This window comes from Chlamydotis macqueenii, chromosome 4, assembly GCF_036417535.1.
Source record: "Chlamydotis macqueenii isolate bChlMac1 chromosome 4, bChlMac1.mat, whole genome shotgun sequence".
Classification (NCBI taxonomy): Eukaryota; Metazoa; Chordata; class Aves; order Otidiformes; family Otididae; genus Chlamydotis; species Chlamydotis macqueenii.
The window spans coordinates 36,735,488-36,749,188 of NC_141559.1; the positions used below are offsets into that span (position 1 = coordinate 36,735,488).

The window sequence follows — 13,701 nt, forward strand, 5'->3', positions numbered from 1 at the left end:
TAGGTCGGTTCCAGCCTGCCTCACTCCGAGAAGATTCAGTGTTCCTCCACAGAAATGTTAGTAGTGTTTCTATTGCAAAAGCCTGATTTTGTCTTTCTGCTTTTGTAAACTGTAGAAAACATGAACTACCCCAGTGGCTTCCCGGGTACTGCAGCAGTGCAGAATACAGCCTTCATTGATCAGAACTGTCCCTCCGCCTGGAACGCACCTCCCAACATGCCACCTGCCTGGGAGCCTGCCAGTTACGTCAACTCCACAGTGAGTATTGTCACTGTGAGGCACTGCCTTCGTATGCCTCTTCAAAGCCTTCCCAGTGTGTTCCTCTCTTTCTCCTATCTGTTGCTCGCATGTTCTGCGTGGATCCTTTAAGTAGCCTGATGTGTGTATTTGATGCTGGCATTGGCAGCATGACTTTTTCCCAGTTGTTGGTCAAGGTTGTTACTGGACCTTGTCTTTGAAATTTTAAGATGGATCCTTTTGCCTGAAAATTGACTAAAAATCATCTTACACATGGAAAAACATTTTGGACTTACGTAGTCTACTGAGACTTTTTCCTATCAAAACCAGCCTTTCCAGATGAGGGTAAAACACTAAAAGTGCTGACAGCAAAACCCAAAGAGATTTGAAAATTGTAGAGCTGAATGGACAGCTGCTCTCAGTGACTTTGACAGGTTTTTTTTTGCTGGGAAATCCAAGTGATTTAAGCTGGATTTGTGCAGATTTCTTAATGCTGACTTTGACCCGTTACGCTCTAGACTAGCCGCGTTTATATCATCCTGTGGTGCAAAGTAGTGGCTTCAGTTCACGGTGGTCTTTAATTGTAACCACCTCCTCTTCTGGTCATATTTCAAAATCTTCTATTTTAGAATTACTTTTTTTATTTACAGTAGGTTTATTTTGAATAAAACTAACCAAATCAAGCAAGAAATATTTCCAACTGCAAAAGTGAAAATTCTACTATGTTAAAAAGTGGCAAAACTGGTAGAAGACTTGTTTCCTAAAATAAACATGGCTTTATTTCATATTTTATTCAGGAATGCCAGGAAACACAGAAGGTAGAGATTGGAAAATACATTAGATAATTCACTTCATTTCCCTGGCGTGCTTTTCCCCACAATACATTTCAGTGTTTCATTCAGTTTTAAAAGTCCCAAGACTTCCATGACCTTCTCCGAGAGACTTCCTCGCAGACTAACACATCTTGCCCTCCAGGAGGTTCTTTATAAGCTTTCAGAATTTTCTAACTAAATTCCCTAGCTCCCAATTATAGTCTCTTTTCCATAATGAATATCCCTCTCTGCTCCCGGCTTGCATAGTCGTTCAGTACTGACATATACTTCAGCCTTTTTCTTGTCATTTCTTAGGCGTCCTTCTCTTTTCATTTTAACTCTCAAAACGTGCATGGTGCTCTTCACCTGTCTTCCATTTCTCCCTTATTTTTCTTAACAGCCTGACCAGAACTGAATATTGTATTCCTGTTACAGTAATATTGGTGCTGTGCAGGGAGGAGCTCGTATGGCCTCACTCAGCAAGGTGGCTTCACGCACACACGCACTAATGCTGCTGTCATATTTTCAGCAACTATATTGCTTTGTAAACTTGTGTGCAATTTTCTCTTTGTGTGTTTCCTAAGTTCTCTGCATAAATGCTGCTTCTTCCCATTTAGTACTACATTTCCATGTTTTCTTTGGCAAATGGTTCATTTTGCAGTTTCCCATGACGGTTTTGTCTTGCCCTACAGCCCTACCTCTCGAGCACCCGCAGCTTGTCTCCAATGTCTGGACTTTTTGGTTCCATCTGGGCACCTCAGAGTGATGTTTATGAAAGCTGCTGCCCTGTCAGTGCCACAACGCAACACTCGACCCATGTGGAGAACCAGGCAGTTATGTGTAAGCAGGAGTACTATCCGAGGTTTAACCCCTTCCGTGCCTACATGAACTTGGACATATGGACTACAGCAGCCAATAGAAATGCAAATTTCCCACTTTCGAGGGACTCGGGTTACTGTGGAAACGTGTGAAAGGAATTTGATTTAAAAATGTGAATAAAGATGCTTGCAATTTTGATTACTAGAGTAAGCTGGTTGTTGAATAGATTACAATGTTGGTGGATATTTTGGCACTTTTTATATTGAAAATAAATTTTTTTTTTTACTGAAGTCTGAGCATTCAGTGCATTTTAAAAAGCAAAGCCCATTCAGGCCACTGCTATTGCCAGGTGAAGGCTATAAATTTTAAACTCAATTTTTTTCAAGAATAAGGACAGTATTAAGTTCTTAAAAGCATCCATGAGCCTGTACTGCACATGTTTCTTCTGAAGTTTACATTCTGTGGTAGAAACCAGGAGTGTTTTAGCATTTGTAGGTACAAACTTACACCTATAAGTAATCGCATCTGTACCAGACAGTAACACTGGGGACATACCTGTTGTTGCAGATCAGAGATTTTTCCAAGTGGTGCCGCTTCTGCTGCTGACATAGTTATTTGTGGATGTAAACTTCTGGCAGTAGAAAAAAGGCTGTAGTGTGGCTTGTTTATCTGGCTTCAAAATGCAAGCTGTCACTTGGCTGATGTTATGCTTGTGCAGTGTGGGTGAGTGGGCATGTCTTCCAGGAGCTTTTCTTGCGAGTGATTCCTGACATCTTGTGTTTATATTTTTAGCCTTCATGTTGCAATAGCATTTTCAGTGCATTTAATTGCTCTTGTTTAAACTGCCAAAGCTTGAACTGGAACAAATATTTCTTTGAGAGTGGAGTTCACACCACTCTCCAAAACAGAACACCATTGTGTTAGCTCGTGTTATGAGACTGAATCTTTGTAGCGGGAAAGGCAGGCAGGGAAGTGTTACTACCCAGTTCAGGGCTGAATCTTTACATCGTGCAAGCTGCCTGTGCTGTTCCCATAGAACCCTTTGTTCTGGCATGGCAGAGCATGCCTGGGCATCTTCACTCCTAGGCATCAGAAGAAGGGGAAGGCATCCCTTAGTTTCAGAGATGTGCTCTGCTAGGGTGCTTGTTAAGCCTGGAGAAACAGAGTGAAGGGGGATCCAGTAGCAGCCTTGTACAGCTGTTTGAAGGAGAGCCATAAAGATGGCAGAACCAAAGCCTGTGTGGTAGCTGCAGGTGTTACGGCAAATGGCAGTGGTCACAAGTTGTGGCGTGGGAGGTTCAGGTTGAATGTGAGAGACTTCCCTTGGAGGGTGCTGCTACAGGAGAACAGACTGCCCTGAGGGCTGGAAGTATCTCTGTGCTTGAAGGTGTTCGTGATGTGGCTGAAAGAAGCCATGCGTGACCTGTGCTAGTAGTGGTGGCAGTGGCAGTCCTGCTCCTTGTAGGAGGTCGCACTAGAGACCACCAGGGTCCAGTCGCCATTTTGAGGATTCTGTGAATTTGAGCAAGTTCCTTACTTTTTACTACTTTGTTTTCCTCTTGCCCTTTGAACTCAGACTGATTGGAAGACAAGAACTCTGTTTGACAACAATGTTGAGGCTTTCACATTTGTTTTTATTCAAAGGCAGAGCAGAAAAGGCACTGCAAAGCGGCTGACAGCCTGCCTGCAAGGCTACTCAGCAGTCTGAGCACCCAGGCCTAAGTGTGGCCCTGCTAGTCTCACCACATTGCTCAGCTATCAGGTCGGCTCCTCTGACTTGCTGGTTTCAGCCAGAAATGCCATCCCAGGGCCTGAAATGTTTCACCAGAAACAGTTGTGTTTCCACAAAAAAACTTGTTTCAGTAAATCAACAGTTCCTGCAAAGAAAGCTTTGTTGAAAGATACCTGCCAAGTACGCTTTCCCGTGCATTAGTTAGCTCAAAAGAGATAGTGACTGGGTGGGATAGTCAAAGGCTGCTACGTTTACCTGCTTTAACTGCTTATGCAGAGGGTGCTCCTAAGCCTTCCTTTGGTTTTGATTTGAGAAGAATGGAATCATCACTGAATGCTTTCAAAACTGTGGTGTTTTAATGGCTCGATCGGGAACTAGCGCCAGGAGTCCTTGGCTGCTTTCCATGATGCATCGTGCTGGGCGGGAATCTGTTTGACTGTGGAGTTTAATCGTAATTGCTTGTGATTCTGAAGGAAAGTTCACATGTTCATATGAACTTTGATGTTCCTAAAATCGGTACTACGCCATGGGAAGTAGTCATAACCACTGACGTGCTTTCTTTGCACCTATTGCCTGCAGCAGGAGACTTCAGGAGGAATAGAGTGGGAGTGCAAACACAATAAATACAGAGGAAAAAACAAGCTATTATTTGGTTTGAAATGCAATTAAGTTCTTTATTTGCTGGATAATGTTGCTTGTTGTATAGTATGTTCATTGAATTTTGGATATGCACAGGAACAGAGGATGTGCAAAGCTGTGCTTAGTTACCTGACCCAGCTTGTTCTGTCAATTGTTTTAAGGAGATCTGTATTTTCTGTGCACTGAAGTGAAATTTTTCCTTAAGTACTGATATAAGGAGATGCTTTTCTTGTATCTGCAACAAACCACAACAACACAACAAAATCCCAGAGTTCTGCTTAGCACCGAGTCCCTGTTGTAAGTTATGTGTACGTTCCAGACAGAATAAATCACTGAAAAAGAGACGAAAAACCCATGCAATAAAACAAGCAAAGACACTGGGGAGCTCAGGGAGAGCAACAAAGTTAGAAATGTTTGGAAAATAAGACCTCTGTGAAAAAGTTGGTCAGAGTTGTTAAAGTGCCAGCAAAAGACAAGGGAAATGAGCCACAAACAACTTGAGAAATACTACTAAGAAAGAAAACAATAATTCTCTTTAATCAAACCAGAATGGATCAAGAAGTAATTCCCTTGGGACCTGTGTAGTATTAGGCAAAGAATTTCATATAACTTTTCATAACAATAACTACGGAATGTAAGAAGCTCATTAAGGTTACCAGGAATAATTGCTGCCATCAGGAGACATCTGTAGCTTAATTAGCAATCTACTGAATGCAAGTGGATTTGAGCTCAGTTAAAAACCATTCCTCCTACACTGAAGGGGAAGATGAAATAAATAATTCCACTACAAATTTATTTGTACCAAAATGATTGTAATTCTACTAGAGTGAATTGGAGAGGTTGCTTTAAAGACATCTCATTGTCATGCCCAAAATAATTCCTAATTTCTTGCCTTGTGGCAGGAATTCCTTATAGCAGGATTGGAAGCTTCAGTGATCTCTCTGAAACTGGTACTGTTATTTTGAGAAACTTCAGCAAAAAGTAGTTCTTGGTTAACCCAAGAAATGCTTAAGATTTCAAAAAGAAAACAAGGGTATAGAAGAGGAATAGCTCGCAAAGTTCACTAGTAAGGCTGGCGATGGAGGGAGGGAAAAAAATCATGGCCAGTTCCAAGCATTCAATGTTGATTTCTGTCCCAGTGCAAACACAGCATAAACTAGGGACGTTCAGTGTTTTGCTAAGACAAGGCATGGGAGAAGTGACGGCCACCCCTGCTCCCAGCAGGTTTGTGGTTTCTTAGATGTGCATTGGGAACTGGGGGTACCAAGCTGTTGCTGTCCTTGGACAGGACACACAGGACGTCTTGGCCAAGCCTGCCTGGTTTGTCCAGAGTTTCCATCTTGGAGCCAGGGAATATTCCTGGCACGTTTGTGAATGTTTATAGGTACTATGAGAGACAGCATTTGGACAAAGCCAGTATCTGCTGCAGGGGTGTTCAAGGGCTGTAGCTTTGCCAGGCTGCAGCAAGCCCCTCACCGCGGTGAGCTGGAGAGCGAAGGGAAGAGGAGCATCCAACGCAGCGTCTTGGTAGAAGAGAGCACTGCTCTGCTGGGACCCTGTTTCTTGGTAAGTGGGACTGGTACAGTGTTGACCTTGCTTCTGGAGGAAGGCATCTGGGCTGCCCAGTAGCCTGGCGGCCACTGGTCCAGTCTGGAAGCAGAGTTTGAATTGCTTGGGACAGACTGGCCAGACCAAGCTGCAAATGGTGCATGTGGGGTTCAAAGCACGTGGGGGACAGTACAAGTCCCTGGCGGCACGCTTACCTGGGGAGCACAGTTGTTGCTTGCTCTTGTGACTTTGTCATGAGCACAGTGGCCATCGGTGAGTCTGTCCTACAGCTCCTGCAGCTGGATTGGGGCGTGGAGGACTCTTCCAGCTACTGGAAGGAGCAACGCCCAGCAAACAACTTGCCATTGCGCTTGCAGAAATGAGCCTGAAAATGTGGCTGAGAGGTCTGATTGCCAGAGGGCAAATGAGCTCACTAAAGAGAGCCGTCAACTATCTTAATCCACTGAAGAGGATGGAAGAGGAGGAAGCAGGGGAGGTGCTCACCACTTGCACCAGGAGTGTCAGTGCCTTCCACTCCAGCACCCAACTTTTCTCTGCCCTGGGAGAAGCCCTGGTGCTGCCTAGGGAGCTGTGGCCTCAGCAGCACTGCAGATTCTGCAGAGCCGGCACCGCCATCCTGTCCTGCCAGGTGAGCTCTTGGATGGTGTTCGCAGTGGCAGGTTGGGCGGGTGTTGCTTTCCAGCATTAACTTTCTTCCCTTCCATCCTCAGGGAACACCCGTTGTTTATTTTTCTTAGTCATTGAGTCACCTCCATCTTCTTTTGCGTTCTCCACATACTTGCTTTGCTTTCAGCAGTTTGCAGGACATGGTGGCACCTCCCTGTCACCATGGGCACATTTTAGTTGTACCTTTGGTTCTTCTGTCCCATCTCATAACTCCGTGCTTGTCCACTTCTGTGGGGGAAATGACTCAGGGCAGGGCTTATCGCATCCTCTTCTGCAGCACCCTCGGGTGGGCTGAGGGTCACTGTCTCCGCAGGACTGCTGTGCTGCCACGGCTGTCCTCTGTCGTGGTGGCAATGTAACGCTTACCCTGCGTTTCTGGCAGGTGGGAGAATGGCAGCGGTAGGCGTTCCAGCTGGAGAAGGAGGTTTCCTGGTGCTGATTGGGGCAGTTGCCCAGTCCTGCGCTGGAGGAGGCTCTGCTGGCTGAGACCCAGCAATACTGTCTGTCTCCGCAGGCTGGGGGGCAGGGAGTAGTGGGAGGCAGTGGGTGATCTGTGCTCTGCCCCATCGTGGGCGAGTGACAAGAGCGGAGCATGGCGAGGATTTATTGTCCCAGCCCTATGAGATGGTGTTGCAGCTGAGGTCCTGGGAGCTCGCGTTCGCCTCTGCAGCTCATCACTAGTGCAAGGTCGCAGGCACTCCCCTGCTGCTGAAAGCTGAATATTGCTGCTCCTCCCTCCATCTCTGGTGTGGGTTTCCCTGCAAAAAGCTGCCTGTCTGTGCCTGCCTGACAAAAATGCCTCCTTTGTTGCGGTGGGTTGCACACTATGCGGCTCGCTTTTTCCATGGCCTCTGCTATATTTCATTTCTTGCTGCTTTCTTCAACAACAGCAGCAGCACAAGCCCTCAAACTTTTTCTAACTCCAGGGTTGCTTTGAAGGGTGGCTGTTCTTGGTCGCTACCCTTGTGTGTGGGAGCTGCTCTCTGGGCTGTCTGGGCCCTGCTCAAGAGGCGGTGGTGGTTTGGTGTTTCCACGTGGCCCCACGCGCCTCTCTGGAGTTTTTGTTGCTTGGAAGCTGCCAGCAACCTGTGTGAACAGCGACCAAGCTGGCCTGGAACAAGAGGCCTCCCCAGCATACGAGCTGGTGCCAGATGAGCTGCTCTAGCTGGTGTGGACGAGGTTCTCATCTAGCACAAACCGGTTATTTAATCACTGTCAGCTAAACTACCAGCAGCCAGGCTTGGCTCGCAACCGAGTGCGTACATATACATCTCTTGGAAGGAGCACGTCATCTCCATGAGGGACCGAAAACCCCCTGTCCTCTTCAGTAAGCCCAGCTCCCAACCAGCAATTTCCAGAAGGTGATGGTCCATACCCCTGGCCATCCCCGCATCTCTCTGGCTGTGGTTGCCCTGCCCATGGGGTGACAGGGCTCTGCCAGACCTCATTTCTCCAACTGCGCTGGCAAAGCGCTGCGGTTTGCTGGGAGCCATTTGTTTGGTTTTAATTTTGACTGAATGTACAGTTCGCGAAGGGAAGCTAATGCTTTTGCACGTCTTCGTTAGCACAGATGTGGGGGAAGGCTGCGCGCTGGACCCGCTCCGGCTTGCAGAGACGGTGACGTGGAAGGCGGGTTGCCTTTGCCGTGCTGGAGATCAGCAGGTGCTGTGGTGCAGGGCTGTCTTGAAACTAGAAATAACTTTCTTCTCACGCAATGTTGAGGTGCTGCAGCGAAGTGCTTGGCCATCAACGCCCTACGAAAACCTGATGCGATTGCTGGTTCTGATTTAGGGAGAGAAATGTTTCACTTCATTTGCTTGACATGGCCTTGTTAGATGAAAGGTGTTTTGCAGTGCAGGGTAGGAAATGCCAAAGAGTGCAAACCAGATGCTGAGGCTGATAAGGGAACCTTGCAGAAACGGCAGAAAACATGGTAACCTTCCCACTGCTCCCCTCAGAACTGTGAGACAGCAGTGTGGCCGTGGGAACTCATTGCGCTTGCATGAGAAAGCCAGCATCTCGGCAGCATTCATTTAGCCACTCGCACGTGAGCTGGTTCCCCCTTCCTCCAGTCCAGCTCCCCATGGCATGCGTATCTCCAGGATGGGGTATGTGGTGTTCGTGAGGGAATGGAAAATGACCTCACTGCCACCCTGTTTCTAAAGCAGTATGGGAAGCTCTTGCTTCTCCCTCAGCTACCGCTGTGCTTTTCAGCCACGCGACCCATAGTTTGTGGTGTAAATGGTTTCTGTTGCTCAACAGCGGTTTTGTATTGATCCACTCTTCCCATAACTGCCTGCAGGTCAATCTGTCTCTCTGTGGACAGCAAGCGTTTATTAACCAGAAGAGACGCCAGCACCACTTCTGTTGATGAAAGCCTCTCCTAAATCACAGCTTGTGTTCCTCCTTCAGTTCTTAGTTTTTAATTAGGCACCTACCACCCCTTCCTGTTGGCTGAGGGCATCAGGCACACACTGCGCTTGCCTTTGGGCTCCCGCTGCTAGTATTGCGTTCAGGTCACGTGCTCACCAAATGACTTTGACTGCCAAGTTTCAGTTTTTCCCATCTGTAGGTCCTTGGCATGTAATGCACTTTCAAGGGTTGCAAGAAATCAGACCATAGGTGTCTTCTACTTAATGAAGGCTCAGCTGTCCCATTTTCCCATACTTTCACTCTGGTGAGCACAGATGTAGATGAGCGAGTTTCTCCTGGCACTTTGCTGTCACTTTCACCACCGCTACATTACAGCAAGCAGAGCTGATCTCCCTCTCTCCTGGCTTGCAGGGTTTGGTAATGCTTTCAGTTGTAGGCTTGAATGTCATGGCTTCACATGGCCTGGCCTGAGCCGTCCATGGTGGGATGCTCCTGATGGCAAGCAGAAACCAGGAACACAAAGACCTGATGGGGGTGCCGGGTGTAGACAGCCTGCGGGGGCTGAGCTCACGGTTGCACAAGCTTTTCCTGTCTGTAAGTATTTCTGAGCAAGGTTCTCAGGCAAGGTTATAAATTTCCCTTGCAATAGCTGAACTTCGTGACCCAGGCCAATACCCTACAGCAATGTGCAACTTTTGTAAGCCCTCAACTCACAATATCATTAAGGAGAGATATCTTTTTGCCTTTTATAGATGCCCTGTGCACTCATTGGTTGGTGAAGAGTTTGTTTTAAGAAAGGCACCTTTCTGGTCACTTGAAAGGTTTTTAATAATTTATCAGTTTAAGGACTAAAATTTGTCACACAGTTTGTTGAGGACCAAATAATGGCTTATAGAAATACTTCAAAATCCTTACGTGAGATATAAAGTATCTGTTAACTCTTATTTATTAGTTTTCTTAGTGTAATATTGTCGTAGTTCAGCCCCGATCGGACCAGACTACGCAGTCTCTCTCTCACTCCCCCCACACTCCAAGAGAATAGGGAGAGAAAATATAAGGAAAAACGGCTCAAGGTTTGAGATAAGGACAGGGAGAAATCCTTAAAGTTACCGTCACGGGCAAAACAGACTCGACTTGGGGAAAACTATTCATTTATTACTACAAACAGCAGGATAATGAGACAGAGAACAAGATAACCTCCATCCACCCCTCCCTCTTCCCAAGCTTAACATTATCTCTACTACCTTCCCCCCCCGAGCGGCACAGGGGGGAAGAGGGAATGGGGGTTGCAGTCAGTTCATCATATGTTGTTTTATGCCGCTGCTTCATGGTCGGGGGAAGAACTCCTCACATTCCTCCCCTGCTCCATTGTGGGGTCCCTCCCACGGGCCACAGTCCTTTGTGGAACTGCTCCGGCGTGGGTCATCTCTTCCACGGGTGCAGTCTCTCCAGAACAGCTGTCCCAGCGGGCCCTCCACGGGCCACAGCTGCCTTCAGGCATCCACCTCCCCCGGTGCGGGGTCCTTCACGGGCTCCAAGTGGATCTCTGCTCCTCCGTGGACCTCCATGGGCTGCAGGGGAATCTTGGCCAGGAGCCGCATTACTCCTCCCCCTCCTTCTGAACTGACCTTGGCGTCTGCAGCCGTTCCTCACAACAGGCTGGTAGATGTCTCTCAGGATCTTTTTTTGCATCTCATTCACTTCTCATCTCCTTTCCACTTCTTGCAGCCGGGCTGGACCGAGTCGGGCCCAGTCGGCTGCCTGGCGAGAGGCCAGAGGGTGAGGCCTGCAAGGCCCATGAGGCCTGCGCCTCCCCCTCTGCGCCTCTGCCCCTGCTCAGCTTCTTCACATCTTCTCTTCTCTCTCTTTTTTTTCTGTTTTCCCATTCTTAAATACGTTATCGCAGAGGCGTTATCACGAGACATTCTGCTACCAATCGGCTCGGCCTTGGCCAGCAGTGGGTCCGCCCTAGGCCTGGCCAAGTCCCCTGAACAAAGGGGAGCGACTTCTAGCAGTTTCCTACAGAAGCTGCCACCTTAGGCCCCCCCCACTAAACAAAACCATGACAAATATAAGCCTGCTTCATCCCCTAGAATGACTTACATGACTGAAGCTCAGTAAGCTGCAGGTTTGGTTTTGGTTCCAAGACCCTCATGTGCTGTTTGCCGTAGCAGAGGAGCCTGAAGCCTAACCAGGGCGGTATTCTTTCTGAAGAGCTGAGTTGAGGCAGGCGTGAAAGGCTCCTAGACGGCCTTTGGACTGACCTTCTCCTTGCTTTCTCTTGTCTGAGTAGTCCTCTGTCTGGATGACCAGGCCGTCTCCCAGACCTGTCAAGCAGGAGTTCAGCTGCCTTGGCCAAATCACTGCTGGTATTTTGTGTAGAGAGAGTTTGTTAGATAAGTCCTCAAGAGACTGAGTATTGAGTTCTATAAATAAAAATAGGAAACAGATGGCACCAGTTTCAAAAGTTAAGTGGTTTTTAACTAGTCTAGTAACTAATGCTCTCATATACCTACAAAAAGATTGCAGTTTTATCTTGGCGAAGATCAAAAGAACAACTTTGAAGCACTTGCCAGGCACACGCAGCCATGCATTTTAATAGACGACAGACCAAATGTATCCGTACAGTAATGGGACTGACTTGCTGATTGCAAATTCCCGCATGTACTCCTGCAGTGAATAAAACCTAATGACTGCTCTGGGTTGGTTTTTTTTTTTAATTACTACTACTGTGGACCCAGTGTTGCCTCAAAAATACTGCAGAAAGCCTGAAGGGAAGCCTAAGGGGAGTCTGCAAGTCTGGGATCTGAGAGAGAGCCTGGTAAGGAAGCGTTTCATGTGAGGAAGAAGTAGGAAGCCTCTGGAGCTGCCCAGGTCTCCTTGAGAGGCTGAGTATAGAATCACAGAATGGTTTGGGTTGGAAGGGACCTTCAAAGGCCATCTAGTCCAAACCCCCCTGCAAGGAGCAGGGACATCTCCAACCAGATCAGGTTGCTCAGAGCCCTGTCCAACCTGGCCTTGAATGTTTCCAGGGATGGGGCCTCCACCACCTCTCTGGGCAACCTGTTCCAGTGTTCCACCACCCGCATAATAAAATTTTTTTTCCTAATGTCTAATCTGAATCTACCTCCCTCTATTTTAAAACCATTACCCCTTGTCCTGTCGCCCTACTGAAGAGTTTCTCTCCGTCTTTCCTGTAGGCCATGTCAGCATCCACCCCTGTTTAGGTCAGCCTGTTTACTGGTTTTAACTTCCAGAAAGAAACAGGGAGAATGCAGACCATAGCATGCCTGAGTTGGATCAGTACAAGCCGGCTCTGTGCTGCAACGTGGTCTCTTGGACAGGCTGTATGTATGATGTCTGATGTGACCAAACCCGTGGGAATGGCAGCACTGACTAGCAGCAGGTGGAAATGTGTGCCAGCTGCTGCAAACTCAGAAAACTGGCCTCCAGTTGCACAATTTATTCTGAAAACTGCTTTCCTGTTGTACAATTTATTCTGAGGGCAGAAGAGACTGTTTCACCAAAGCAGGAATAAATGTTTTGGAGAGTCCAGAGTTGTTTAGTTATAGTTGAGCTAAAGCTTGCTCTTACGCGAGGTGCTGACTTTCAGTAGTTTGTCTGCAAACAGCTGCTTCTGCTCTCCACAAACGCTGAACACTAAGTTAAAGCTTCTCCCTCCCCTGTGCTGCGCTGTAACCCAAATCCCGTATTATCAGAGGGGAATGCCGCTGTGGGCACCATGACTCTTAGCTCCTTTTAGCTCACTGAAACTTGACTTCCCAGGACATGGGCTTCTGTTTTGTTTGCCTGGTTTGTTTGTTACGTGCGTGTTTGTTTTAAGGAGCTTACTGTTTTACCCACCCATCAAAATGGCCTGGAGTTGAGTTTCCAGAAGGCCTATGCAAAAAGCTGGAGGTCCACGTCACCTCTAAACTCTGTGCAAAAGGTCTGTGCCAGGGTTATTTTCTCAAATTCGGACTTATCCATTAGACCTTAATGTGTCTCCTACAATAAAGAGAGAAGGAAAGAAAGTCAGCTTTATTTTGGTACGTAGATCATCAGCAGGTCACATTTAGTGACATTTCTAATGTGCTTTAAGAATTAGACAACACAGTCTAACCTCAGCAACAAGAGAAGGGGAGACTTGGGCAGAATTTGGGGTTCTGCTGCCCCTTTGGACACGTAAGAGTTTAGCATTTAGTTCTCAAGTGTCCCGTATTCAGCTGGCACCTGATATTTGGAGACCCTGGGGTTTAGATACCACAGTTCCTGTTGGCTCTCTGGCTCTTCTTCTGGGAATGCTCAGGCTGTCTCAGCACTGCTGGTGCCAACTGTCTCTGCCAGCATCCCGTGGTTAAGCTCTCACTCGTATCTTCTCTGCCTACCTTTTCTGCAAGGCTTAATCCTGTTCCTAATCACCTGGCTCCTTCAGAAAACACATCTGGAAGAGGAGGAAGTGGCACCTTTTTTTCTTCTGTATCTTAGCCGTAGGAGCATTTACAGAGGTTTAGAGAGTCCTCTGGTTCCAAAAAAATCCCCTCTGCCACAGGACTGGAGCAGGCATGAGGTATCTGCCCTAAATTTCCTTATGTTTTCCTGCTTACTGTAGGAAAAGGAGCAATTGTGAAAGCTTGTATCAGTCTTTTCCCCTGCCACGGCCTCTCAGACAGAAGATTATGGCTTTCTGGAGCCAAGCAAAGCTGGTGCCTCTGCGTACAGGAGCAGTCTTGTCCTGCTGCCCGCTAAACGCAGGCCAGATTAAACATACGTGCTTGTGGTGACCCGGCTCTCAGCTGCTTCCCCGCTGACAGAGACGGGAAGCTGGGGGATCTCGTTGTCTCCAGTCTGTCC

The 13,701-nt window shown here is 47.5% G+C and overlaps 1 protein-coding gene across 7 annotated transcripts in view; it reads left to right on the forward strand.

The window, feature by feature from the left end:
- The window catches only part of TMEM131L (transmembrane 131 like), an 81,054-nt gene extending 78,988 nt beyond the window's left edge, over nucleotides 1-2,066 (forward strand). For all 7 annotated transcript variants that reach the window (XM_086747448.1, XM_086747450.1, XM_086747451.1 and 4 more), the window contains 2 exons: nucleotides 116-258; nucleotides 1,742-2,066. In XM_086747448.1, coding sequence (XP_086603574.1) covers nucleotides 116-258; nucleotides 1,742-2,020 — 422 coding nt within the window. In that variant the 3' untranslated portion in view covers nucleotides 2,021-2,066. The remainder of the gene's footprint in view (nucleotides 1-115; nucleotides 259-1,741) is intronic.
- Nucleotides 2,067-13,701: the final 11,635 nt, after the last annotated feature.